Below are 27,172 nucleotides of genomic sequence, written 5' to 3'. Positions count from 1 at the left end.
CTTTATCCACGCTTTTTTTTCATTCTAAAGGCTTCAAAACTGACGGAGATATCGCTCAAACGGCGAAATACCTTATAATTCATATATATTTATTTGCTAATTCTTACAAAAAGTAATGTGACTCAAGGGAAATATATTGGCGCCCGAAAGTCTGGCGGACCGAATACCATATGACAGAGTATTCCCCGGCGCGGGCGAACAGTTTTTGATCGCATCAGAAGAGGAGAAAATGCTAAAAAACTGGATCTTGTATATTTTCCCATGATTCTTCAAAACTTTTTGATTTTAAGCTCAAATAAATCGGAACAAAGGAATGATTGATGATCTGGATCTTGTATCATAAGCATAAAATGATTCAGAAGTCCACGGATCAGTTAATTAATTGGGGAAGCTCTAGAACATTAGTAATGATGTGGCTTCATAAAAAGGGGTGAATTAGAGAACAGTCTAGAAAGTTCCTTTATAGCGAAGTCATTTCTAAAGATAACGTTCGTAATTAAGGCAGTATAGAGCATAGCTTTAGCACTACAAGACCCCACTAAGATCGGCCCAAAAGACAAAGAACTGAATTACTTATTGCTGAGTCATGTCCTAAGTCCATTAAGCTTACACAGCCCAAGCCTGTCAGAGATCTGGATTATTGTCAGAGACTGGGATGCTGTTGGAGTCGGAATACTGTCAGAGTCAGAACACTGTCAGAAGGTGGATGGAAGGCGGATTGGGTTCTGTCTGAGTTGAGGTCGGAGGTGATGCAGAGGTCTGTTGGAGCGCGTGCACGGATATGCGGGCGGAAATATGCGGCGCATCCGGAAGCGCTGTTCAAGGTTAGCAGAGTGGGATCATGGCCTCAGCGACTCAGGTGGAGCGCTGTGCCCTGAACTTGACATTTGGGGGAGATCCCATATTTACAGACTGACACTCACAGCGGACTTCGAACAAGACTTGTGGGCGGAGTGGACCTGTAGGAGGAGCGCGGACTCCACAAGCATGGACTCAGAGGGGGGAAGCCCCCTTTGCAGAAGGAGGGACTCAGAACAGACAGGGGGGTACTCTAGTTGATTTCAGACTGGGGTCCCCAAAAGTATTTACAAGGTATATAAATAGGCAAGAGGGAATATAGAAAGGCCAGTCAGTCCGGCACAGTCCGGTGCGGAGATAAGCGGGGATTGTCAAACTAAATAAGGACAAGAGCCCAGGAACTGGAAATGAGGAACAGATCAATAAACAATAAGTGGCAAGGGTTATTGATGAATAACTGAATGAGATCAATAACCTAGTGCCAATAAAGAGGGGATCAAATGCCGATATTGGCAGGGAAGCAAACAATAAATGGCACTCGGCAAGGAATGAATGATAAGCTGCCAAGTGACAAATGGCCAGAGGAAAAGCGGAGGTCAGCACACGGCACCGATACAAGTCCGCAAATCAGGATGCAGGGTCGGTGCAATGCCGACACAAGTCCGCAAAGGGATGTGGGAATCAGCATGGTGCTGATGAGTCCGCAACAGAGGGTGGTCTGTCAGTGCTGTCACAAAAGGACAGCATGATGGCCAGCAAGATACGGAGGGGAGTGTTGACCTGACCAGAGGTGTCAAGGACAACCAGAAATGGACAGAGGCTGCAGAAGGTGCAGAAGCGGTGCATGGTCGATAGAACAGACATCGGGTTGGGGCTGGTAAGGATGGGTTCGGGTCAGCGGAATCGCCTGTCGGCATTGATTCGCCACTGACAGAGCCCCGGGACTTGTCAGTCATGACAAAGCCCCTATATCATTCTAGAACTATCTATAATACAAATGTAGCACATGTAACTAGTGCGAGGCATGGGAGTAGAGAGGCCTCTGAAAAGCATAAAAGGCTGCCGCTTCTGCCCCCTCTCAAACCTCAGATGTTTAATTCTCCTCACCAGTGGTTGGTTCGTTTGCTCCAAAAGATAAAAGCAAATATTAGTTGTTAGCTAATATAAAACTAACACGTCACTCTAAGCGTGAGTTAGGGTCAGTTAGACACAGCTGAACAAAAGTGTCATAGTGAGAATTAGTGAGAATTCGGTGGAGGGACTTCTTAATTGAATAATCTCTCAGCAATACTTGGTTATCACACCACAGGAGAAAAGTGAGCGATCCTGAACCTGCTAGATAACTAGCACGCACTCTAAGCGATAGAAAGAGCAGTTTGGTCACTCCTGTATTGAGTAACATTTATTGCAGAATTATTTTATTAGTAGTTTTCTTTCAGTAAATTATCAGGAAAATCACGTCCTACTGAAAAGTGGTATATCTAGGTGTAATATTGACTAGAAATCATAGTAAAGTCATTATAGAATTTTATCCATAGACGATCTATACGTCAGATGAGATCGTTGGGGGGTGTTTATTGTTGTTTAGACAGTGAACAATTATATATTTGGCAACCAAAACATGGTCAGTAAGCAAATCAGCACAAACTCTAATATCATTATTGGACGTAGGAAACTGGTTACATAAGGTGATCCAGCTCCACTCCTTCAGCAGAGAGCTATAATACATTCATTTGAACAATTCTTGACTACTAGCAACTTTTTCTTTCAGTTCTAAACCTGAATAATTCACTCATTTATCATTTCAAGTCTCATTTCAACTAAATGTTACTGGATAAAAATAGAATAAATCAGCTGAAGGTCTCAGCGCAGCTGTATGTATAGTAATGCGAAGTTTGAATTCAGAATGACCAAGTCATAGCAAACTTAATGGTAAATATGAGGAATTTAAAATAGAAAACTGCGACAAATGCAGCGCAGTCAAGTTCTAATTAACCATTAAAATAGCTTAGGCAAGGAAGGACAATAAGGATTCTAGGTGCAGTCTGACCGCAGTAGAGCTGCAGTTCAGCGCAGCAGAGCGCAGTAGAACTATAGCATGAAAATTTCATTTTTTTATTCAGTTTGAGGAAAATACACTGTAAATAAATCCTGTAAATATGAGGTAGAGCATGAAAAAAGGAAGGCAACCCAAGGAGTATAAAAGGGAGACCCTTTCTGTGACTTTTTGCCCCCCTTAGAGAAGTAAGAAAATAGAGTATTATTTTTCTCAAGCATTTCTGGTTGTCACTCCAGTGCAAAAAAGTGATATACAGTTAAGATTGCCACTGTAGTAAAAGGCAGCAATTAGGGAGAGAAATATTAAGTAAATATTTCAACAGGAGAGCTGGTTAACACTCCAGATTTCAAAGTGTAAACACAAAACAGTTATTTTGCTACTGTTAAAACAAGCAATAAAATAAGACAAAAATAAAAACAAACTCAAGGGACACTTCAGACACAATCTAAACCCATTAACTGAGTAGAATCTTTGAAACTTCACCAAGTAGAAGATTTAATTCAAGTTAAAATCCAAATTAAACAATCCTACACAGAATTACACCCAGACAAATTGAGAAATTACAATAGAGGAACAGCTCCGCAGGGCTTTGTTTATCTGTAATTCAATTCTCAGAAACTTTTAGACTAACCCATAAAATAGAATTAGCCAAAATGCTCAGATTGGTACTACAATTACAACAAATATTACTAGTACACTTCCCCATCCTAACTAAAGAACCAGGGAACAGCTTGGTGGTGGTCTCATTTGAACCTCCCAACTGACCTTCCTTCATTCTCTCCTTCAGTGTCCAAGTGTCCTGCTGGGTAGTCCTGTGCCTGGAACAGGCTTTGGAATGGTTGTGATGCACTGAACTCAGTCCGAAATGCATTACTCATCAATATTGCTGTTGTCACCTCCCAAGCCCCAAGCCCCAAACTGCAATCCTTCCATTCCACCAACATCTGGGTAGGCCTTGAATGGACACTTGCATATGACAGTACCAGAGATAACTTTATCATACACCTACATCAACCATCTAGCTTCTTTTGATCTGTAATCCTGCTAACACTCATCTCAATACTGCAACCAAAACGTAAGTTAATTTTTCACACACTCTTTTCAACATGCTGACCTTCGAATAGTGTGTGCTCTTCTGGGGAAAACCACCTCTCTCATTGAGGAGAATGGAGTGGAACCTGACAGCAATCACACGCATACCAAAGCTGGAAAAGGTACTCAATATTTTTCCTATTTGATTGGATGCTCATGATTTCTAGGCACTCTTCACTGCACTGGGTGGACACACAGACTCAAGGGGCTTGGGCCCAAAAGGAGGTGATGATGGCCATGGGAAAGTGCAGACATGCAAGCATGAGGGGCTCTGGTCAGAGAGGAAATGACAAACCGGGAAGGGCTAGATGTGCAAGCCTGAGGGGTTTGGGACAGAAAGGTGACAATTGTTCATCTGCTGTCATGCCTAACCAACTCTGGATCTTCCAGTCTAACGAACACCATGCTCACTTTGCTTGTAGTCTCGACTTCTCTCATTGCTATCATTTCACCTCCAATCTTCTTGTTCCACCAACTCTTCATCAACCCAGCTGTTACAGTTAAGCCGTAACCCTGGACGGATTTGATGGATGTCTCATGTGTCTCACATGTCTTGTTCATTTCAGTTTCATCTCAATTCATGTAGCCTTGCAACTACCTGTACGGCTCAGATGTTTGGTCTGTTTCTCCTGTCTTATCTCGCATGTCTTGGCCTGTTTTCATGTATATAAGGAGTTGACCAGTGAAGATGGATTCTGTCATATCCATAACAACTCCACCTCACCTCCACTCCACTCTGCCACCGCTCCGGTCCACCTCCAGTCCATCCTCCCCCCACACCTCCGCTATACCCTCCAGTCCACCTCCAGTTCACCTCTGCCTCCGATCTCCAGTACCTTCTCCGGTACCACTTATCCTCATCCTATACGATTATTAATATTTCTATCTACCCAATATTACTACAGACCTCCTAGGACCTCTGCCCACTTCGCAAAGGTTTTCCCACTTCTAGTAGCTGTCACTAATTCCACCCTTCACCTACCCACTCCACAACACCCGATAAGGCAATTCTCTCACAAGCTCGCTGACCTGGCAAGTGGGTAAGTCCCCCTTGGGTTTTCCCCTTTGTTCCCATTTGTCTTCTATTATGTATATAAGTCCTGTACTGTAGTTGATGGCACCTTAGTGCAAAATCGATGACTAGACTACCCCCCAGAGTTTGCGCCCTCCTGTTCTGAAGTTAAGGACCAGACTCCTAAGCATTACCGAACGTAGGCACAGCACTCCTCTCCAAGTCACTGAGGCCACAGTCCCTCCGCTCATTCTCTACCTCCGGCCTCCTTCTGGGGAAAGGTCCAGGGACACTGCCCTCCTCACATGTTCTTGACAGATTCTTCAACTGGTCAACACAGGTCACTGACCTCAATTGATTTCTTGTGATCTTGTGATCTTCTGGCTCATGATCTTGTTTCTCATGATCTCACGACTCTTGCTCCGTTCCCACACTCGCTAGTGCCGAGAGGTTCGTGACACCAGCCCTCATACTAGAAGCACTCTTCCACACCACCTTTACTTAAATGCACTTGGTGAGCTTCCAATGAGATAATGTCCTTCATAAATATGTGATAAAGTCTCGGATTAGTCACGGCAGTAGGACAAAATATTGGTGATACTATCGTGAATCTTCACAGTTAAGTCCCCTGCAAACCAAGATTTTACAACATGATTCTGGTCAAATTCATGAACAAATGGGGATTTATGATGCAGGCAAGTCAAGATTAAATTGGGTTTATGCGCAAACCCCTGTCGCATGCCACACCTGATTTTATCATGGAATCACTTTTCTCAGTGTGGAAGTGTGAGGCAAACATAATATCGCGCATATAGCGCAATAACTGATAGGCGCTGCCTGACACGGCAGAACCCACCACTCTTCTTGCCCTATTTTTGAGTCCCCACAGTTACAGGGAGTGCTATGAACACTTGCTCAATCATGCTGGGATTGGAAGGAGGATCAATAGAATGACCAGTGGACAAAACATTGCACAAATGGACAATCCGCACAATCAGGGCCGCTTTGATGATGGTCAACTCAGCAAGGTTCCGGAATGGGTCCGAAATATTAATCGTTAGCTATGGCCATTTTAGGAATATGACAAGGTTCTAAAGAGCGATGACATTTGCAGCAAATAGGAAGCATGACATTGGAGGAAGGCAAATCCTCATGACCTTCTGTAACAAGGGAGAGGATGAGGTGCGGCCAGTGGACATTGACCTCAGAGTAAAAGTATATCATGAGACAAGAGACCGAAAGCGTGTCAGATGCTGATAAGGATCTTTAAATGGAGAAGTAGAGGTAGAGATTTCAGAAGTAAGACAGAGCAATGCAAACCGTGATGAACTCGGAACTTTGAATGGTGAGCTTTCGATCTGGATACAGTAATAGAAATTTGTTGGAAACAGCGGAGGGGATGTCGGATGTCACCTCCATCCAGATCAGAACTATCATCAGAGCATGAAATGCGCAAAAGCATGGCAGATCAATTTCCGATATTGAATCGGACCTGCAGACAAGAGCCCAAAAAGAAGTGGTATTGGATTGTAACAATCACCGAACAGCAACCGAACATAGTGATTGGAGGACCCTGGGTTATGCAGAATTGGCAATAATGGAGGACCTTGTCAGAAAACGAATTCAGTCCCGGGCGAAAAATTTGCAGGACCCGCTACAGAGTAGCGGGAATTAAGTAAATATCTTACACACTTACAGCCTGGTGTGCTGGGCAAGCCCATACAGACCTCACATGTACCCAAGCTTCCTAGGGTATGACACCACTCTAGGACTGTAATATTTGGAGTATACATTAACTATCCTTCATCTTGCACCATGCATATTTTCTGGTAGTCAGCACAGCCACAAAATGGTGGGGATCGCCTGCTTCAAGCCTTTTTCTTCAGTCGTACCTTCAGAGACAACTTCAAGTCTCTACTTGTGAATAATAAAATTCCCCATGTAGACCCTCAGTAAAAGTTGATGAACACCACGGATCTTAACATACTCCCGAGTCCCTACATCGCGACTGATGCTATTTAAGACTTCGGTCAACCGATCGGCTGCAACGTTGCCACTGAGTCCTTGGATCGCGGTACGGATTACGTCAAAATTAGGCAGATTCTGAATCTCTATCTGGAAGAGATGCTGGGGCTTCCGTGCGGGGGCCTCTATGAAAGGACTGCATCATGGCATAACGGAACCGGCTGATTCAGAACGCGGGCAATCCGATGCTTGCGGATGCAAACCACATATGTTCATAACCTTTCTTTTTCCCATACACGCCCAACTATCCTACCGGGGATCATAAACCCTAGCGGTGTTGATTACTCTGTCGTTGTCGTCGTCGTCGTCGTCATCTATGAATCCCGGCTTCGAACAGCGCGCTCGCAAAGATAACGTCAACACGAGACCGGACCTAAAGGAACACGCATAAAAGACACCGATTTCTTATCCAGTCTAGACTTGCTCACCGATCGCTATCCTTTCCCGATGCAGGTGAAGAAAAATCCCCGCTGATTGGGAAATTACGGCCTTCCCCACAAAAATTTCCATGCAGCGCTTGTACATAAACCATCACTCAACTCCGTGCCTAGATCTGATTTGCACATGCACGGTAAGAAGAATTTGGAGCTGATTGATTCTCATACCTCTCTACGCGTGGCCATTCGATTGAAAGTACGAGAAGAAGCCTGGTGTACCGAATACCCAGTGGGTTTGTGAAATCTCGTCCGGTGTGATTCTCGTGGGAAATCTTAATTCCCTCTTGGCGCGGTCTCGAAGATTCTATCGTTCCCATCGTCAGTAACCACAACATACCTGAGTATTCAAACCCAAAGTAGGAAAAGACAACAATTCGATCAAGAGTATGGTAACCCTCTTCGCACAAAGGCGGCCAGGATTCACGAGAAAGAAAAATAACGGCAGATGAGCCCGCAACGGTGACGGCCGGATCGGTGTGAGTTGAATGGAGGCCGGGGATGGTACACCGTCCTGGTCCTGTAGCATGACTCCAGCCTCTGGTTGTGCATTCAACATTATGTATCGAGTAAAGGCACACTTTGTATATACGCCCTTGATGTTACGATCAAGATCCGTCGCAACACCCACCATCCACACTTCCAACCTAACACGTTCTCACATTATTGGACAACTGGACACCAACAACATTCCGGGCAACTCTCCGGAATGCCCATCTATGCGAGCCTTTGGCCTGTGAAGACCAGAGACATCCGTCGATTGTATTGAGGGAACATGGGTGTTATGCTGAACCGAAAGACACCGTAGCCTAGCTAAATTTACAATTGTTCATCTCAGAAAAAAAAAAAAAAAGTAGGGTTGAAAGGCAACGGAGAAGACAGAAAGACCGCGGAGAAGCGCAGGACCCAACCAGAGGCAACGAAGAAGTTGAAGGGAAAAGGGAGTAAAAGAGATCTGCTGTATGTATTGCACATGGGAAGTGAGAAACCAAAAGCCAGTGTCCAATCATATGGAAAGCGTGCAATTCTTTGCATGCAATGTGATAGTGCGCAATCGTTAATAATGTGTCCTTTGTGAGTGGAAACTACCAGTACTTGGAACGGAGGAATAGTGGTGACGCGGATGTAAAATAAAAAATGGACTTTGGGAGTTGTCCTTCGCCGAATGCAAAGGAAAAGGACGCTTCGTCTGAGCAGTGGAAACGTGCTAGAACGAAGGATGAGGTGTGACGAAAATATCCGTGGCGAACGACGGTGCAAACTGAGAACCGAAAAGACGACCAGGTCTGATAACGTGAGGCGCCTGCGTGTCATGGGTTAAAGGCATTATCGGCCAGAAGGTAATGAGATGAGAGGAATGAGATGAGACACTAGAGGGTTAAGGCGACGATGCCTTTGCTGTTGGCGCATTGGAGCAACGCTGTCCCGTTCTTGGCTGAACCTGAAACGCCATAAAATCCAGACTTGCATTTGCTCTGAAAGAACTTGAGCGAGCCGTCCTTTTGGGTACTGTGCCATGCCATCGAACCAACGTGAGTAAAGATCATAAGGGGCAGGAGAGGTACCTACTTCCCAACAAAGTAAATCTTCCTGCCATTCCCCTCGATGAAGTTTGAGAATGTCTGGCCGCTATCGTCAGAGTAATAGCAAGGCTCCGTTGTGACGGTGAAGGGAGGGCTAGTGTAAGGAGTTTTGATCGTCAAGCATTTGCCAGTAGACTTGACGACCAAATGACCTGTAGATGAGTGGTGACAGGGGAATTAGTCGCTAATGTGAGAAGAAGCGTTCGGAATATGAAATAATGACGGAACGTACCTCCAACTGGAGTACTGTTTTTACCATCCCAGTGACCAAAGTTTGGTTGACAGCTCTGGAAGTCTACATGAAGGTCTTTCTTCCCGAACGATAAGACGTTGTGGGATGAGAGGGAGAGTTTATGACCAGTGGCTGAAGAAGTAGCGTGAGCGACGAGAGGAATAGGATGAATGAATGTCATGGGGTGATGAAACGAAAACGCACCGGACCGCAAAATACCAGTTGCCAGAGTCTTACATTTGGAGATTGGGACGATACGTTTTTCGATGGGACTGGCGGTAACCAGAGTGAGCAAGCATAGTAGGAATGCGACAGGAGTGAACATCATCATCGGGTCGGTTTGTGATGGAAAGTGCCTGTGGAGGATATTGTGGATAGAACGGGAGGGGGGGGACTGGGTGAATGGACAACTACTAAAAAATAACGGGGAGGAAGAGGTGAAGAGGGAGGAGCTGGACGATGCCTGTGGATTGTTGGAAACGAAACAGCGGGTACATATAGGCCTCAAGGAGGTGCTTATGTCAGCCATAGAGTGGATCGGAGTACGTAAGTAAATAGTTGTACACAAAAATTCACCCGGTTGTCGAATGAACCTCGTGAGGTTCCCATCATCATTCTGTGGTGGATGTATCACATGGAGTACTGTCAAGTGAACCCCTATCAATGCTGGGAGATCCCTTCACCTTTATACCCGCGGTCCTTACCCCCGAATCCGGAACCCTAGCGTTGGATGTGTGAAACTACTACTGCAACCCTAACCCGGGTTGTGTTGTTCCCATCTGACTAAAGAGGAGTCGCTCACTGGTCATCTCTGAATGCGTTGTGACACCCTGTCCGCTCGGTGCCGTTGGAGCACAATGGGTGCCGCGCGTACCTACCATTCAATCTCTTCTTCATCGCTCCATCGTTACTCCGACGCTCCCCATCTTTGACGTCAGGGGGGGCTTCGGACTTCCGATAATTCGACGCGTTTAGTAATACGGTGTTATCAAGATCCATCCTCATTACGTCTCTTACGTATTACACGTCCAAATCACCCACACAGTTATGCTACACTAATTCTCCACTTCACTTTCTTTGGGCATTTTACCTGACGACGTTCACATCGATCCTCACTCTATTTCTTATGAGTCTGTCAGCAACCGTGCACAGCGATCGGAGGTTGTCTCGGACAAGGAAACGGGCATTCTTGGCGTCAGAATCAAGTCACATAACGTGACAGCCAGAATCAAGAATCGACATCAAATTCCCAGTGTCCGAACCCAACGACCGGTTCCGGCCGTTTACATTATGGTGCGGGCAGCAGGCCGAGAAACGAAATGAATGGGGGAAATCATAGGCCTCATGGGGCCTGGATCGTTCAAGTACGGATCGTCGCTGCCTCAATCGGTCAAATCTGGGTGTATGCTCTAATGCCAGACGACTCGGAGCGGCAGCTGACTGTCAGGTGCTGTCTGGGTGTCCTTCGGGTTACCATCCAGGGCCGGAAGAGGACGGAGAGCTCGCTCAATAATAAAACCAAATCTAGCATTTATGATGGTCAGTGACTAGTTGGCGCCCGAAGCCGACGCTCTTTTCGAACCGGTGCGCCCCAGAGTACCCATTTGAGTTTGGAAAAGGCCACAAATTCTGATACGACTGAACCCGCGTATGACTTTGGGTACAACAGAGTCATTTGCTGCCCCTGGACAAATCATCCAAGCCCAAGCTGGGTAAGCACATCACCAAACGTGGCAATAGCACCTCCGAGGATCAGTTGGATAATCATGAGCTGGTTTCACTAACGTACTTGATAATGTACAACCTCGGCATGCATGGAGTGGCTCATCGACAGTGAACTGTCTCATTGTTGTAATCACGAATCACCGGAGGCCGGGCACATATATAGCTAGTGTTTATGTGGAAGATTTATGTGGAGGGAGTTACTAATCGCATAGCAGCACAGGAGTTACCACACACGGGACCGCTCCTGGGCTCCATAAAAATGTCTGCAGGAGCCGGAATTGATCTACATTAATTATAACAGCTCAGAGGAAGAGTCTTGTCATCTAAGTTGGGGGGATCGGCCATTCGCACCAAGTCAAAAAAAGCTAAATCGCGCTCTAGTTAAGAACATTTCTGGCGGTGGAGTAACACCAACGCTGCAGCTACACAATTGATGTTGTGACCGCTCAAGATGAATTAATATATACATGAGCTGCATCACAAAGTTCGAACGCAAAGCTGCAGCAAACTGGCAAAACCCGCTGCTCTCCGTGGTCATACACACATACAACCCAACGATGTTGGGGCTGTTGTTCTGAAGTGTGGGTAGCTGGGTAGCTGGTGCGATGTTCATTGTCGATGGCATGATGTTTTGTTTTGCGCGAGTCCCTTCATTTGCTTTTGCTATTACACAAGGTGGCATTTGATTGGGCTAGGCTCTCACACGTTGCCTGTTCGAGTGCCTTGGTTAGTGGCACAGTGACTGAGATTGTTGGAGGTGGTCCAAGGAACTTATAAGCTCCAATATTTTACCTGTCTCTTTGCTCAGGGGTGGTGTGGAGCTCTGCAGGCGATTTCTCATACTTGGTTGATGGCCGAGGTTACCCGTCCATTAAGCACGAATTAAGGTATGAAGCCAGGTGCTGCACGTCCGGGAGTTGGACGCTCTCTTCTGTGCAGTCAGCAGTCACGGTCATTGTTATGGAAATGGGAATTTCCCATTTTAGACTCTTATGGGTTCTGTATCATGTGATTTATATAGTAATATAGTTTAACAAAATAAACAATTACCAAAAAACCCGCTATGCTAACATCTGTTAAACCTCATGTTACAACATCTGTGAAACCATCTGTAAACCCTAATGAACCACCTCACCTCCACTTTCCACTTTCCTGCGTCAAGAACGGACGAAAATGGGCGCCTCAGGCCCCATTTTTGTAACAGTCATGCCGAGACGTGACGACTCAAGAAGCGCTCATCATTTTCCCTAGAACGTTGATCAATCATCGAGATAAATTAGGTCGCCATTTTTTTTGTCTCCTGCTGTAGGGGGCAGTATACTACGACCTCAAAGTGGACAGGTGACGGCTCAGCATCATTTGGATCAGAAATCTGACCCGGCATAATGTCGACGTGTGTCAATGTTGAGGATCTTCACCCAGCGCTTCAGCCCTCTGCGAAATTCTTCGTTACCCGCTAGGGATTCCGAGAGGCTCAACTCCCGCAACGGCCGCCAGTATCTATATAAGGTCAGGACCAGCTCTCGTAGATCATCCCTGCTCTCTCTATTGTCGCCATCCCTCCTGCTAGTCGACACTCTGAGATTTAACACTTCAAGTCCCCCATCATTGTTCTGATGTCGTGACGAATATCGAGTGTTCAGTATTTTGATGAGTTCGCGAACAACGCCGTTACGGGAGAACAACGTGAGCTGAGTGAGTGTGCGCGTTGAGACGACGGAAAGCTAGTTAAGGATAAGTTAGCTGAAATATGCCCAGAAACATGCCACCTACGAATGGTTCCAGGACGAGGGCGTATTCACGATAATCCCATGAATCGTCATCCACGGAAACCGTGATAGATAATGATTCCAAATTCGGGGCTTTTAGAAGAACCAGCAGGTCCCGAAGGTCTTCGAAGTACCCTGCTATCAAAGTGAAGCGTTTAAGCAAAGGAAGAGTGATCGGGTGTGCATCACTTGAATCGGAATCTCTTTTGACAATAATGAGAAAGTCAATGAACAACTCCTCGAGGTCAGGGGAATTTTCGAGAAGTTGGTGGAGCATTTCATATGTCATCGCCGTCCAACGTATCGATAGAGTGGTCAAATGGAACGGTGCATCGGGCATCGATGTGATTTCGAATTCTTCGATCTTGAAGCTTCGCAGCGATGGTGCATTAACGTGTGTCAAATCGATACGGAACGTTTCCCACCCAAATCCTCGAAAACTCGAACGATCAATGTGGAGGTCTAAAGCCCTCAGGTCGCTCGTATCGATTTCACCATCTTCCAATAGCCTGAATGGGACAAAATGGTCGTAGTCCGGTGCGAGGATCATTCGGAGGGACCCTAAACGAGGCATCTTCTCATCATCGTACATCCACGAGTCATCTCCTCGGGCCCTCCTCTGGATATCCAGTTCTATTGGCACATCCCTTACTTTGACAGCTAGGTTCTCCAACGTATACAGTTTCGTGGCATCAACATGCACCCTGGTCCATAGCATGGCGTAAGATGCTGCCAGAGTCCCCCAGTGCCTGCACACCAGAGATATATCGACAGGATTTGAGGTAATCCCCTCTTCGGAATGCACTGCCATATGAAAGATATCCAGAAGGATGCATTCTGGAAGTATCATGATTGGGGCGAGGGAGTTCAGTGTGGCTGCATAATGGGATCGCAAACTCATCTCCACCGTTTTCGATTTCTCCACAATGTCCGAGGCCTGCTGAAGATGCTCTCGGAGCGGGTCGATGTTCTTGGACAGTGTCCTTCTCTGTGTGTCCTCGGGGGCCAAAAAGACAGGGGATGGGACATAAGAAATTTCTTGAATGAGATTCTCCAAGGTGGATAGCAACGGCGATATCGAAGCCAAAAGGTTACTAATGTCTGACATTGCGTTCATGGCGGTTCAACAAGCGGTGTTGTGTGACGTCAAGATAGATAGCGCTGCACGAATACAGTAAGCCTGAAGCGAGGGGCTGATTAGATGAAAGAATGTACAATGCAAAAACGAGAACAAAAGTAGAAAACCCAAGTCAAGGCGATTGATTAGTTGAAACATGTGTATTATATGTAGCGGAGCTGGCCGAATGCATTGTGTCTTGATCGTTGAAATTCAAGGCACACCCAAAGCACGTGGTGTTATCTGGTGTTATCTATCGCTGCCCTTCTGAATGATTCACTCTTCATAGTCACCTTCGCACCATTGCCTCTGGAACACTTACCACTTGAGGGCCTCTCAAGAACCCAGGCGACCACTTTCTAGTGGGCCTCGTCACTGATCCAGCGCACAGCACGGTTCAGTCGAACTCAAGAGTCTGCACCTAAACAGTTACTTTCCTAGGTGTCACTGATTCTATGTAATGATCGCTCAGCTTTTCTTCGTCCCCAAGGCATTTCTGACTACGTCACGAGGAGGTTGCCGCACGGGGCCATCGTACTGTTCCTTCATCCCCATCTTGCCGATCAATCAAGAGCACCTTATCTAGCCTCTTCATCCATCCCCTGGAGGTTCACATCTCTCTCTCCCGGGGGGCCATTGATGTCCCTCACATGGCACATAGCGAGTTCACCATCCACGACAATCCTGGGGAACAATAAAATCACGCAACCACACGGGCTTGGGTACTCCGTTGTTAATAGAGTAACAGCTGCTCTTGTGGCGACGAAACGAAATCAACTATTGGCTCCATACGGCTTCTCCAAGCCGCCGCCTTTTCCCCCACGTTTTCCCCATTCCGAACCTCGACCAGGTACTAAATATGCTGTTAGCATGGCTTACAATTTGTAGGCGGTTATCCCTCGTGTTTATTCTATCCACGTAGACCGTGGATGACAATGAAGAAAATCCCAAAGGACTAGATGATGAGGTTCGGAAGGTTCAATTGTGAGGATGTCCCAGTACATTCAATTGGCCTGCGTCACCCACAAAAAATGGGAATTCAGGACGTTGCTGTTTAAAAATGGCCTCAAGGCCTGTGCACACGTCCTAAGAACCCCCCTACAGGCCCGCATATTGGCTGCCCAAGGTACACGAGGCGGACGCCTTCGTCTATGATATGAGGCACCTAATGTGGGAGATACTATCTACTGGATAATGAGTATTTTCACAGCTATTATTATGGGACTTTGTAAAGCGAGCGGGATGAGGAATGGGGAGTGACTACAAGCCACGAACCTATAGCGGTGAGATCGCGAGTGTTGGCCCACGCTCGTGCACGAGAGCAAGATTTCCATATCCAATGTGACGGCGACCTGCTAGCTGTTGGCCAATAGTTGATTTTATGATTGGTGTACTCTCCCTGACCCCTCGTTCGTTAAGTCACAATAGTTTGAATTCAGATGATGTACAAAGGCATAAAGCCACCAAGAGAACAAGTGGAACCGAGCTTATCTATGCCCAACTAGCGACGCAAAGACAGAGAGGACATTTTGAAAAAAGAAGGCTAATCACAGAATCCAGCGAAAAATATTGCCACCCGAGTTAACACCCCAAACCACGCCGTCGGCACCCGCACCAATATCCACAAGCCCACCAGTGACCTGGACCCAGGGCCTTTGATCATCGGCTGTGTACGTGAAGATGTTTCCCCCACTATTAACCCCCCACACATTGGTTTTCACTCCAGCATCGATCGCAGTAAGGGTACCGGCAACTTGGACCCAGTGCTTGGAATCCCCCTCATCCCCGGTATAGCGAAAGATGTTGCCACCAGAGTTGACCCCCCAAACCGTGCCATCGGCACCCGCTCCAATATCGGTTAGGGCACCGGGAATCTGGACCCAGGGATTGCTGTCGTCACCCGTGTAACGAAAGATGTTGCCAGCAGCGTTGACCCCCCACACATTGGTGCGCGATCCAACGGAGATTCGTGTGAGAGCGCCAGGAATTTGGATCCAATTATCGGTGTCCCAGCGATAGCGAAAGACGTTGCCAGCGGAGTTGACACCCCAAACCGTGCCATCAGCGGCAGCACCAATATCCGTCAGGGCACCAGGAATCTGGACCCAGGGGTGACTGTCATCGCCTGTGTAGCGAAAGATATTGCCAGCGGAGTTGACCCCCCAGACGTTGGTGGCTGATCCAGCAGCGATTCGCACGAGAGCACCGGGGATCTGTTTCCAACTCATTGCAAGTGATGATAAACTGGAGGACAAAGGCCTCAGTGCTGTGAATGAACAACGATATTGGGGAGAATATACCTGATAAAGCAGAGACTACATAGACGTGAGCACGGTATACTGATGAACGAAATTTTGTACGTACAGCTGTGAAGGATCGCTAGTGATGAGGGGTATCTCTGCCCACACTTGTCATATATATGTAGTAGCTCATTATTTATTTCAGTTTATGTATGACCTACGTCCCGATCAGGACCAAGTTGAACCCGCGTTCTAACAAATACGAAATAAATGTTGAATTGAACGAGCGATCATGGGCTAGGCGAGGCTAGGCGATTAACTCGCCTAGCCTCAGCAGCCAGATGGGAAATGAAGCTAGGCAGGTGACCAGCCTGGCAGAAGCCAATTCATCGCTTACATAACCGTATGCCGGAATCCGAGAAGCCAATTGAAAAGAACTCAATCACCAGTAATCCAAATTAGGACGAATCACGGAGAAGTCAAAACCGAAATCGCCTTGTTGCAATTGAATCCAAACAACCCGGACATTCATGAGGCATTGCAACGCTACGATTGGCGCTCGGCAATAGATGCCATTTGAATTGGTCCCTTTTGCATAGCGCCACTCCGAGGACTGCCACACTTCTGCGAAAGCCTGCACAATCGTCCACCCAGGTTTCTGCAGCGCAGAACTGCGCTGGGCGATTCCATCTGTCTCCGCTCCATTATTAATGAACAATTGAGGCTTTGTTGTTTGAACGTGATTTTCAGAGACCCAAATGAGAGCCGGGCGTGTCCATGGCACGCCGCTTTTAATAATCGAAATCCGCGAGAATGAATATGGTTGGGCTTATCTTGATGACTAAAACTGTCCGTACGTCCGCATATATTTTCCACCCCGTGTTTATGAGAACTCGACGTTCTGCCCAAGATATGGCCCGTGTTCGAAGAGATATATTTAAGAATCCTTTCGACATTGTGAAACGTCCTTCTCTCACTCCTTTCGTCTGCAGCAACTTGTATGGCCCTCCAGATTGGCACCTACACCAACGAGCATGGTACTAGGCTTTGCTTTTGGACTTTGGTAGACAGTCCTCCCCCCAGGTGAGTAATATCAGGGCCCAGCGGCCACAGTGTTGATAGAGTTTTCGGGTACTTGAGATGAATTAAAGAAGACGCTCGGTTTAGTGTCGGTGCCAAGAAATGGTTGGCCTAAGTCGTGAAACATATGAGAGTTGTATGGTGAGACATACTTCATTCAACTCGCTATTCTTCAGGCTATCCACAGTGAGGAGCACTCTTGGAGACTGAAAGATAGACGCAGGTTCCCCCCCATTCATTCATTATGGGTGGCTATACTGAGGCCAACTAGCTTTGTAAGCCAGCCGCAATCGGACTCCCGATCAATTGGTTTCTCTGTACAGTTATGTAAGCGATGAATTGTTGCTTCTCCAGACCCCGCTAGAAAGCCTGGTCATCTGCCCAGCTTCATTTCCCAGCCCATGATCGGCTCAACATTTCCTGAAATAAAGAGCCACTACATATAGATAACAAGTGTGGGCAGAGATCTCTCCCCTCATCACTAGCGATCCTTCACAGCGGTACGTACAAAATTCCGTCCATCAGTATACCGTGCTCACGTCTATGTAGTCTCTGCTTTATCAGGTATATTCTCCCCAATATCGTCGTTCATTCACAGCACTGAGGCCTTTGTCCTCCAGTTTATCATCACTTGCAATGGGTTGGAAGCAGATCTCCGGTGCTCTCGTGCGAATCGCTGCTGGATCGGTCACCAACGTCTGGGGGGTCAACTCCGCTGGCAATATCTTTCGCTACACAGGCGATGACAGCCACCCCTGGGTCCAGATTCCTGGCACCCTGACGGATATTGGTGCTGCTGCTGATGGCACGGTTTGGGGTGTCAACTCCGCTGGCAACATCTTTCGCTATCGCTGGGAAACCAATCATTGGATCCAAATTCCTGGCACCCTGGTACGAATCTCCGTTGGATCGCGCACCAATGTGTGGGGGGTCAACGCTGCTGGCAACATCTTTCGTTACACGGGTGACGACAACAATCCCTGGGTCCAGATTCCCGGTGCCCTAACCGATATTGGAGCGGGTGCCGATGGCACGGTTTGGGGGGTCAACTCCGCTACTCACGTCTTTCGCTATACTGGGGATGAGGGGGATCCCAGGCACTGGGTCCAAGTTACCGGTTACCTTACTGCGATCGATGCTGGAGTGAAAACCAATGTGTGGGGAGTTAATCGCGCGGGCAGCATCTTCACGTACACAGCCGATGATCAAAAACCCTGGATCCAGGTCACTGGTGGGCTTGCGGATATTGGTACGGGTGCCGATGGCGTGGTTTGGGGTGTTAACTCGGCCGGCAATATTTATCGCTGGGTTCGTGATTAGCCTTTTTTTTTTCAAAGTATCTTTGCCTTTGCGTCGCTAGTTGGGCATAGATAAGCCCGGTTCCACTTACTCTCTTGGTGGCTTTATGCCTTTGTACATCATCTGAATTCAAACTGTTGTGACTTAACGAACGAGGGGTCAAGGAGAGTATATCAATCATAACATCAACTATTGACCAACAGCTGGCAGATCCCTATCACCTTGAATACGGAGGTCTTGCTCAAAAACGTCGTTCGTGCACGAGCGTAGGTCCGTATTCACCATCCATCCCTCATCCCGCTCGCTGTATAAAGTTCCATAATGATAGCATACTCATTATCCAGTAGATAGTATCTTCCACATTAGGTACCTCATAGGCAAACGCGTCCGCCTTGTGCACCTTAGGTAGCCAAGATATGGGCCTTTAGGGGGGTTCTCAGGACGTGTGAAGGCCATTTTTATATAAACAGCGACGTCCTGGATTCAGTTGCAATTCATTTTCTGTGGGTGACGGAGGCCAACTGAATGTCCTGGGACATCCTAGGATATCTTCATAATTGGAAGATGTTTAGAGCCATATTTGACATCGCATGTTAAAGTGTCGGGGCCCACATTTCCTGCAATGGGCGCGTTATATCCTTAGGCAAGACACCCCTACGACGTCCTAGCATGTTAACGTGGCTTCTTTTCCCTTCTTCAGGACGCCCACTAGCAAACAAGGAACTCCAGATGAATCGGGCATAGGCACAGAGGGATATGAATTCAGATTCAAGGTTGCACCATGACGAAATCAGACATTCCGAACTCGGATTGAGGCCATGACAGGCGATTTACGACAAGACGAAGCGAAAGCATCAGGATCTCCCTTTGACAGCTGACATTTGGAGTTTTTGATGCGAGTCCGAAGCCCCTTCTCGACCATGCGCCGCACAGTATGAGCTTCTCAGATTTTGTGGTCACGTCCACACCTTCACAGGATGACAAGGCCCTGACCTCGAGCCTTGGCGGATGCCGACACAACTAGTGACTCTGGGCGACAGCAGGCTAACATAGCAAATATACCCGGCAGCTCAGCAAGCACAAGCACAAGCCTCATCAGAAACCGTGGTGCCTCTAGACTATCTAGATCATCCGAGATGATGACGAAACGCCTCTCTCATCCAAGGAAATAGTCGTCCAAGTTCCTGCATGGGATTGACACCCAAGCTCCCATCTGCTTCTCCAGAGTAGAACCTGGAAGTCTCTTCCATAAGGATGGCTGTCGCAGTTACCTGGTACGCAGGTTTTCATACTCGGCAATGGACGAGGCAAGTTGACGCGCGAGGGCAGAGGGAAAATGTTCAATCGAATCAAGTTCTGTTCCTTTTTGACTTTTATCCCAGAGGAAAGACGCTGCCAAACGACCCAAGAGTGGAGGCGATGCTCATTGATACAGCAGTCTTTCCGCAACCACACAAATCGGCAAGTATCCCGAGTTGCTTTTGACAGCATCGTATTTTGCATTCGCTCGGGAAGCTTCGGGGGTTCATCTGAAGTTCAAGAAGTAGAAATCAGCCGGTCCACTGATAGTGGAGGAGATTCAGGCTTATATACGTTAGGCCCCTGTGAGTCACTGGGCAGTCTGAGCACGGACAAAACAAATCACGACAGCATCACCAATACGTTGCTTATTTCCTAGGATATCCCGGTTGCCAAATTTACCCTCTTGTCGAGTTTCCTACGCTTAAGTAATTCAAGTCGCCCTAGTTGTTGTTTTAGCCAAGGGTGAGTCGAGACTTAGATGAGTGAACGATGAGCTACATGCACGTACAAGTTGAACCGTTGGATTAGACCACTGATTTCAGGAAGAGCACGAAGATTTTATGTGCCTTCCGAACCTCATCTAGTCCTTTGAGGACCTTCGCCATTGTCGTCCACAGTCTACGTGGATAGAATAAACATGAGGGATGGAGATCCTAACGCCCACAACCCCTATAAATTTGAAGCATGCTAGGAGCATATTCGGTATCTGGTCGAGATTTGGATAAAATATAAGGGCAAAGGTGACAGCTTGGAGAAGCCTTATAGAACCGATAATTGTTTTTTTTTCGTCACCAGCGGGGGCGGCTGACAACAACGGAGTACCCAAGCCCATGGCTGCGTGACTCGATTGTGCGCTGAGGCTCCCAGAATTGTCGTGGATAGCGAGTTCGTAGTGTCGTATGAAGGACACCAATGTCCCCTCGGAAGAGAGAGACATGACAGATGTGAATCGCCAGAGGAGGCTTACAAGGTACCGATTGTCCAGGATAGGACGCTCCTGATTGATCGGCAAGGTGGGATTCGCGGTTGTTATATAAAAAAAATAGAGTAGGTGCTGCCGCAGAGCCAGGCACTTTCTATTCAATCGTCAAAGCGTTCTGTCGACACCGTCACCCAAAATCGGCCAGCACAACGCGACAACTCAAAAGCGGAGCAGCATTCGGAGTTTACCTCGTCAGAACGCATGAGAGCACTCGAATCGGACTTAGATTATTATTTTCTCACTTTATCTATTCCAACCCCTGCCCTCGGCGCTCTCACGAGCACCCTAAAGTTTGCAGGATAAATATCCAGAATAAACAACAACAACAGCAATCAAAGTGTTCTGTTCACACAAGCGCGTGAATCGTCGGAAGGCCTACCCAAAGTATGTGCCGTCTATCGCCCTTCTCACGCTTCTACTAGCTATGAATGACGACAATGCTTCACTCTTCGTCACCTTCGTATCATTTCCTTTACCAGCCTCTTTGGAATATGGAATATTTCAGTTGCATTACCATTTGGGACTCTCAAGAACTCAGGCGACCACTTTCTAGTAGCTCCGGTGTGCCACTGTATGATTGAGCAGATGATTGCCTCTATAAGCGTGCGCGCGATGCAGGTCTTTGAACTTTGCCTGCGCCATCACTGACCCACAGCGCAGTTCAGTCGAACTCAAGGGTTTGCAGTTTTAAACAATGGGAACCTCATTACTTTGCTGGGTGTTACTGATCCTATTTACATGATGATCGCTCGGCTTTCCTTGGTCGACGAAGGCATTTCTAAATATGCCGGGGGAGGTTGCCGCACGACCTGGCCATTTACCCCCTTCCTAGACTGTTAGTGCAGATGTCTGAGAAACCTGAGCCTCGGCCTCTCTCACGGTTGTTCAAGAGGGGACACCCTTTCGAGCCTTCTGATGATCGCATGATAATGCTGCGAGATCCCGTTCCTGGATTCCTACTACATACCAACTCACCGGTTTTCTAGTGACACTTCTCAGGAATCGAAGAAACGGTCGTCTTTTCGGATATCTGAGTTGTTTCGGGAAGCTCTTCCCCCAGTCGCAGCAGACGAAGTTTCTGCACATTCTTTCATCTAGTCAGCACCTCGCTTCAGGCGTACTCGTGTAACTCGACACGGCTCGTTCGAGCCACCATGAACGCAATGTCAGACATTAGTAACCTTTTGGCTTCAATATCGCCATTGCTATCCACCTTAGAGAATCTCATTCAGGGAATTTCTTATGTCTCGTCCCTGTCTTTTTGGCCCCCGAGGACACACGGAGAAGGACAATGTCCAAGAACATCGACCCGCTCCGAAAGCATCTTCAGCAGGCCTCAGACATTGTGGAGAAATCGAAAACGGTGAAGATGAGTTTGCGATCTCGTTATGTAGCTACACTGAACTCCCTCGCCTCAATCATGATACTTCCAGAACGCATCCTTCTGAATATCTTTCATATGGCAGTGCACGCTGAAGTGGGGATTGCCTCGAATCCTGTCAATGTGTGCACGCACTGGGGGACTCTGGCAGCATCTTACGCCATGTTATGGACCAGGGTGCATGTTGATGCCACGAAGCTGCGTACGTTGGAGAACCTAGCTGTCAAAGTGATGTGCCAATAGAACTAGACATCCAGAGGGCCCAGGGAGATGAGAAGATGCCTCGTTTAGGGTCCCTCCGAATGATCCTCGCACCGGACTACAACCATTTTGTCCCATTCAGACTGTTGGAAGATGGTGATATCGATACGAGCGACCTAAGGGCTTTGGACCTCCGCATTGATCGATCGTGTTTTCGAGGACTTGGGTGGGAAACATTCCGCGTCGATTTGAAGTACATTGATGCACCATTGCTGCGAACCTTTAAGATCGAAGAACTCGAAATCACGTCCATGCCCGATGCACCGTTCCATCTGACCACTATCAATACGTTGAACGGCAATGATATATGGAATGCTCCACCAACTTCTCGAAAATTCCCCTGACCTCGAGGAGTTCATTGACCTCCTCATTGTCAAAGGAGATTCCGATCCAACTGATGCCCACCCGATCACTCTTCCGTCGCTTGAACGCTTCACTTTGACAGCAGGTACTTCGAAGGCCTTTGAGACCTGCTAGTCCCTCTAAAAGCCCTGAATTTGGAATCATTGTTTATCACGGTTTCCGTCGATGGCGATTCATGGGATTATCGTGAATAGGCCCTCGTCCTGAAACCATTCGCAGGCGGCATATTCTGGGCACATTTCAGCCAACTTATCCTTAACTAGCTTTCCGTCATCTCAACCCGCACACTCACTCAGCTGACGTTGTTCTCCCTTAACGGCGTTGTTCGTGAACTCGTCAAAATTCTGAACACCCGATATTCGTCACTACATCAGAACAATGATGGGGGACTTGAAGTCCTAAATCTCACAGTATCGACCAAGAGCAGTGATCACGACAATAGAAAGAGCAGGGAAAGCTGGACTTGCCCTTACATGCAGTGTCGGCCTTTGCGGGAGTTGAGCCTCTCGGAATCCCTAGCGGGTAACGAAGAATTTCGCAGAGGGCCTGAAGCGCTGGGTGAAGATCCTCAACATTGACACATGTCGACATTATTCCGGGTCAGATTTCTGATCCAAATGATGCTAAGCGGTCGCCTGCCCACATTGAGGCCGTAGCATAGTGCCAAAAAAATGCAAATGGCCACTAACGTCATCTCTGAGAACAATGCCGATGATGGTCCCGCCCGTAAGTAGAGGCCCTTAGAAGATCCATCCTGTTGACATGTGGTTAGTGTTTGATCGATGCTGAGTCTAGTACACATTGGGAAAGTGAGACATGTACATTGGAATGACAAGTTCGGCCACCGTTTTTCGCCACAGAGAACAGGCCTGGAACAGTACAATTCCCTATGGATCACGTAACTGAGCAATCTATTCCTGAATATCACGGCATTGAGAATATTGGTTAGGTTCTCACGGCCAAGCCTTCAGAATTCGAGTGCCGGACTTATCTCCTTCAGCCCGGTACTGAGGCCGCTCGCTAAAGACCCAGATTCAACCAAAGACGCTTTGAAGATACAGTTGTTTGAAGGATATAAATGAGTGGCTTTGCTGTTGGGACGTTTGCAGGGGCCATCTCAGCAACTGCGGTGAGCACTTACCAGTATCCTTAGGCTTATTATAGCGGCAAACCAACTGACCGTGCCTTGTTCCACCAGATCTACTATTCCTTCTCCCACTCCATTCAAGAATCAACTCAGACATCTAGAGCAAGGTATTTTTCGTCATGACCTGCCGAGCCACTGAGCCTCATAATCTTCCCGTCACAACCCTCTAGGCTCCATCTCCTTTCCAAATCCCTCGACTCAAGTGTTTGGCCAGCCCACCGCCGGGTCCTCTTCCGGCTGCAGCTCGCATCCCCGACCGCAGTTTTACATCCCGAATCAAGCAACAATGGAATGACGACATTCAGAGTGTGGTGAACAACACGCGGAATTTCAGTGTCCAAGTGGACCCTACCGTTTGGCAGCGTCTGTGGGATAAAGTGAAGTCATCACCATCGTCATAGAACTTCCGCTCCCTCTGTTCTCGCATGTAGCATCTGGTCTGCCAAATTGTTCCCGTCGCAAATCTCAATTACAACAACCGGACTAAGGCCATGGAGGAACGCTTGCATATTAAACAATGTATCTATTGCTATCGACATCATGACCCCTTCCCTGCGCCCGAATCGCCAGCACCTGGCCCTATCTCTTTTACAATGTAATAACTGAAGAACAAGAGTTTGAAGGTGATGGCAATGGCAATGTGAAAGATGAGTAATATCGGCAGTATGAGCTGCACGGACTTTTGAGGGACCTGGCAAAACAACGGTGGGTTAAGCGCTGCAAATCGCGAATGTTGATAGAGTCGTACACTTGACAATACAGGATACACGTTCCTCACTAAGAACGTCCCTGATAGTCCAAAGGCGATCCCGACCAAAGTCCACCTAAGGACTGGCACTGGAATGATACACAGGACAGACACGGGTCTAACCAGAACAAAATCAACTCAAACTGATCGTTGGGGAATACTCGGTGGAAAAGCGCTTACATCCAGGCAGTCATTCCATAACCCCAGGCATTGATGGCCTCGAGCAAACTCCACTCAGCGTCACCACCGCCGACCCATTTCAGGATTCCCCATAAAGCAACAGGTACTCCGATACCGTATGAATAGACAAGCCCAACAGCCACACCCAAGAGCTTGAAGTCGTAATCCCAAGGTTTATCCGATAGGTACGAAGAGATTGAAGATGCAAGAGATGAAAAAACGAAGAGAGAGAATATAACTGTCGTGAGTGTCCAGAATGGGCCATAGAGATCTGGAGAGGAGTAGACGGAGCTGGGAGGATGGGAGAAAGGGTTGAGAGTGTGGTAACACCGAGAAAGCACCGTCTTCGTGTCTACATCGAAGTATTTCTGATAGTACTCTACAGTCCAGGGAGGGGATGATAAGCCTTCAGACTGCAAGTATCCTGGAGGGGAGGTTCAGAAGGTATTAGGTATGAAATAATGCGTGAGTACCACGGGATGGCTGTGACGCATTCTGAGAAAGGGTATTTTGACTAGAGTTATCCCCAAGGAAAGCTTGGTCGGGTTGTGGTCAGTGTTGGACCGTAGGTACTCATGGAAACTCACATTTAAACTCTAATGATTCGCAGCAACATCTCGTCAATCTAGCCGAAGAACGTTCCATAAGAGCCAGTTCCCCAATTGAAAGGGGTCCATTTCATGGCTTACATCGTCTGCTTCAAGCGTCTGGTAGCTCATCTTAACTGGTTTGTGGCGGCTGCGAAGTTGTCACGTCACACGACGTATGACTGAATATTGAAGCGTCACGATCATTTCTGGGGACCTCTAGAATTCAACGCCCTGGACTGTAAAGCAGGTAACAATTGCACTGACTTCCCCACCTGTGGAACGAAAAGAACGAAATGTAATTTAGACTTTGTTCAGGCAAGGGAGAGTACAGAAGCTTCTGGGTATCTGAGATGAGGTATCGCAGTAGGCAAGTGACCAGCCTCTCTTTTACGGGACCCTATGAATATAGCTGGTGAAGATCAACGGGACGAAGTGGATGTACCAGGAACGACTTCGTCGCGCGTTCGTCCTGCACCTGGCTTTACTATCTCAGCGTTTTGGGTAGAGCCCTTCAAGAACTCTTGTCCGCGTATACGAAGAAACTCTTCCAAAAGAGCTGCGTTGCGCGAGTTGGCCTTGTATGACTGTAAATGACGACATAGTCATAAATAAAAAGTGGAGAGTGAACAGTCGGGGCCCTATGAGACTTACAGCAAGAATGACGTCTCCTACCAGAGGGATGAAGCCCACTCCAGCAGAGATCACATTATTGAGGAGCATGCGACGGAGGAGCCAACTAGGAATTTCGGCTTGTTTAGCCTTCTTGATGACGAGACTATAATTTAGAACCGCGTCGGAGACATCCCCAACAACAGGGACAAGACCTAGGTGAAACGTGAGCACAGAAGTAGGAGACTTGTGTGCTGCAACCTCACCGATGATGAATGTCCAACCGAATCGCATCCCACAGATACGAAAACCCTTATCAAGGTAGTGTGCTCGAGATCTAACCTGCTTCAAAACCTTAGCATCTCTTTGCGACAGCCCTGGCGGCAGCTCGCGCTTCACAGACTGTCAGTTGGACTGGCAAACACAACTCACACAATGTAGGTCTCACCTTCCGCCGCTTGACCTTTCCCTTACTATCGGTATACGTGTCATAAAGGGGGTTCGCTGGTTCGTACTGCGCAATGTGCTTCGCGAAGAGCCCCTATATGCAAGCGTCAAATGGCGTCAGGCTTGATACCAGAGAGGATAAACTGACCACGCCAGCTTTTTTAGCCATTGCGGACGCCATTCTAGGGTGAACAACTCTTTGGCTTAGGCTTAAGGGTGACAACAAGACCCCGCGGCGTGGAGTCTACTTTAGTAGAGGCTGGGATCCTGCCCAGGCGTGGAGCCAAGATCAAATACGGCCATCGGGCAATTGACGGACTTTGGAGTTTAACGCCGGGACATTACCCTGAATGTCAGATCCCTAACCATCGCCTGGTTGCAGTGGCAGGTCTACCTAGCTCTTGACGTCTTGACGATGCGCACGAATTCGGTGACCCGCTGTCTGTGTTTCTGAAGCCTCTTCCCGCATTTGTCTGTAAGCTTTCTTGCTTTCCCAGCTCGTTCAATTAATCGACATAATGCACATCGCGGAAAGCGGACATATCCAACTTGCCCGCACTATTTGCAAGATTGTTGTTGTTGCTGATTGACTTCTCGCAGGGGTTTTGCCTGCATATGCCTCTGGCTACTATTGACAGTCTTGTGTTTTATCTGCATCCCCTCTTCTGACTAGGCCGTCTACTCAGACATTCGCCTA

General features: G+C 47.6%; 9 protein-coding genes across 9 annotated transcripts; 3 read left to right on the top strand and 6 right to left on the bottom strand.

Annotated features, from left to right (window-relative positions):
* Positions 1-8,154: 8,154 nt before the first annotated feature.
* EI90DRAFT_1771427 (uncharacterized protein) lies at positions 8,155-8,983 on the bottom strand. The gene has a single exon (XM_039052184.1). It carries the CDS (start codon positions 8,732-8,734, stop codon positions 8,255-8,257), a length of 480 nt encoding a protein of 159 aa, XP_038913665.1. The 5' UTR covers positions 8,735-8,983; the 3' UTR covers positions 8,155-8,254.
* EI90DRAFT_1771352 (uncharacterized protein) lies at positions 8,860-9,836 on the bottom strand. The gene is made up of 4 exons (XM_039052183.1): positions 9,812-9,836; positions 9,473-9,738; positions 9,236-9,367; positions 8,860-9,155 (listed from the first exon to the last, which is right to left on the bottom strand). The coding sequence occupies exons 2-4, from the start codon at positions 9,564-9,566 to the stop codon at positions 8,986-8,988; spliced, it is 396 nt and encodes a 131-aa protein (XP_038913664.1). The 5' UTR covers positions 9,567-9,738; positions 9,812-9,836; the 3' UTR covers positions 8,860-8,985.
* A 2,211-nt stretch (positions 9,837-12,047) lies between these two features.
* On the bottom strand, positions 12,048-14,025 carry EI90DRAFT_3156145 (uncharacterized protein). The gene is made up of 2 exons (XM_039066036.1): positions 12,734-14,025; positions 12,048-12,684 (listed from the first exon to the last, which is right to left on the bottom strand). The coding sequence occupies exons 1-2, from the start codon at positions 13,844-13,846 to the stop codon at positions 12,325-12,327; spliced, it is 1,473 nt and encodes a 490-aa protein (XP_038913663.1). The 5' UTR covers positions 13,847-14,025; the 3' UTR covers positions 12,048-12,324.
* A 1,165-nt stretch (positions 14,026-15,190) lies between these two features.
* On the bottom strand, positions 15,191-16,263 carry EI90DRAFT_1771147 (tectonin 1). Its single transcript, XM_039052182.1, has 2 exons — positions 16,211-16,263; positions 15,191-16,161 (listed from the first exon to the last, which is right to left on the bottom strand). Exon 2 carries the CDS (start codon positions 16,072-16,074, stop codon positions 15,394-15,396), a length of 681 nt encoding a protein of 226 aa, XP_038913662.1. The 5' UTR covers positions 16,075-16,161; positions 16,211-16,263; the 3' UTR covers positions 15,191-15,393.
* Positions 16,264-17,802: 1,539 nt separating this feature from the next.
* On the top strand, positions 17,803-18,486 carry EI90DRAFT_2927960 (tectonin 2; the record flags this gene model as incomplete). Its single annotated transcript, XM_039054952.1, has 1 exon — positions 17,803-18,486. One exon carries the CDS (start codon positions 17,803-17,805, stop codon positions 18,484-18,486), a length of 684 nt encoding a protein of 227 aa, XP_038913661.1.
* Positions 18,487-22,040: 3,554 nt separating this feature from the next.
* EI90DRAFT_3018092 (uncharacterized protein) lies at positions 22,041-22,735 on the top strand (the record flags this gene model as incomplete). The annotated part of the gene is made up of 2 exons (XM_039057183.1): positions 22,041-22,332; positions 22,374-22,735. 2 exons carry the CDS (start codon positions 22,041-22,043, stop codon positions 22,733-22,735), a joined length of 654 nt encoding a protein of 217 aa, XP_038913660.1.
* Positions 22,736-23,824: 1,089 nt separating this feature from the next.
* EI90DRAFT_3067345 (uncharacterized protein) lies at positions 23,825-24,538 on the top strand. The gene is made up of 3 exons (XM_039061020.1): positions 23,825-23,883; positions 23,953-24,017; positions 24,116-24,538. Exons 1-3 carry the CDS (start codon positions 23,833-23,835, stop codon positions 24,300-24,302), a joined length of 303 nt encoding a protein of 100 aa, XP_038913659.1. The 5' UTR covers positions 23,825-23,832; the 3' UTR covers positions 24,303-24,538.
* EI90DRAFT_3281479 (Yip1-domain-containing protein) lies at positions 24,359-25,548 on the bottom strand (the record flags this gene model as incomplete). The annotated part of the gene is made up of 6 exons (XM_039066827.1): positions 24,359-24,592; positions 24,650-24,767; positions 24,830-25,253; positions 25,303-25,365; positions 25,417-25,423; positions 25,519-25,548. The coding sequence occupies 6 exons, from the start codon at positions 25,546-25,548 to the stop codon at positions 24,440-24,442; spliced, it is 795 nt and encodes a 264-aa protein (XP_038913658.1). The 3' UTR covers positions 24,359-24,439.
* A 160-nt stretch (positions 25,549-25,708) lies between these two features.
* EI90DRAFT_3067341 (uncharacterized protein) lies at positions 25,709-26,706 on the bottom strand. The gene is made up of 5 exons (XM_039061019.1): positions 26,624-26,706; positions 26,477-26,569; positions 26,295-26,421; positions 26,071-26,243; positions 25,709-26,003 (listed from the first exon to the last, which is right to left on the bottom strand). Exons 1-5 carry the CDS (start codon positions 26,654-26,656, stop codon positions 25,839-25,841), a joined length of 591 nt encoding a protein of 196 aa, XP_038913657.1. The 5' UTR covers positions 26,657-26,706; the 3' UTR covers positions 25,709-25,838.
* Between the last annotated feature and the right edge of the window lie 466 nt (positions 26,707-27,172).

Source organism: Cantharellus anzutake (genome assembly GCF_015039405.1).
Source record: "Cantharellus anzutake strain C23 chromosome Unknown EI90scaffold_40, whole genome shotgun sequence".
Classification (NCBI taxonomy): Eukaryota; Fungi; Basidiomycota; class Agaricomycetes; order Cantharellales; family Hydnaceae; genus Cantharellus; species Cantharellus anzutake.
The sequence above is the reverse complement of the archived record's forward strand: the minus strand, read 5'-3'. Positions and strand labels throughout refer to the sequence as shown.

Coding starts and splice junctions, on each gene's coding strand:
- EI90DRAFT_1771427 (XM_039052184.1), bottom strand. CDS start 8,734: ATGACACGCAGGCGCCTCACGTTATCAGACCTGGTCGTCTTTTCGGTT.
- EI90DRAFT_1771352 (XM_039052183.1), bottom strand. CDS start 9,566: ATGATGATGTTCACTCCTGTCGCATTCCTACTATGCTTGCTCACTCTG. Junction 9,368..9,472: donor TATCGTCCCAATCTCCAAAT/GTAAGACTCTGG, acceptor CTACTTCTTCAG/CCACTGGTCATAAACTCTCC. Junction 9,156..9,235: donor AAACAGTACTCCAGTTGGAG/GTACGTTCCGTC, acceptor ACTCATCTACAG/GTCATTTGGTCGTCAAGTCT.
- EI90DRAFT_3156145 (XM_039066036.1), bottom strand. CDS start 13,846: ATGAACGCAATGTCAGACATTAGTAACCTTTTGGCTTCGATATCGCCG. Junction 12,685..12,733: donor CCCTCGTCCTGGAACCATTC/GTAGGTGGCATG, acceptor ATCCTTAACTAG/CTTTCCGTCGTCTCAACGCG.
- EI90DRAFT_1771147 (XM_039052182.1), bottom strand. CDS start 16,074: ATGAGTTGGAAACAGATCCCCGGTGCTCTCGTGCGAATCGCTGCTGGA.
- EI90DRAFT_3067345 (XM_039061020.1), top strand. CDS start 23,833: ATGAGTGGCTTTGCTGTTGGGACGTTTGCAGGGGCCATCTCAGCAACT. Junction 23,884..23,952: donor GGGCCATCTCAGCAACTGCG/GTGAGCACTTAC, acceptor TTGTTCCACCAG/ATCTACTATTCCTTCTCCCA. Junction 24,018..24,115: donor TCTAGAGCAAGGTATTTTTC/GTCATGACCTGC, acceptor GTGTTTGGCCAG/CCCACCGCCGGGTCCTCTTC.
- EI90DRAFT_3067341 (XM_039061019.1), bottom strand. CDS start 26,656: ATGGCGTCCGCAATGGCTAAAAAAGCTGGCGTG. Junction 26,570..26,623: donor TGGCTAAAAAAGCTGGCGTG/GTCAGTTTATCC, acceptor GCTTGCATATAG/GGGCTCTTCGCGAAGCACAT. Junction 26,244..26,294: donor CGGTTGGACATTCATCATCG/GTGAGGTTGCAG, acceptor CGTTTCACCTAG/GTCTTGTCCCTGTTGTTGGG.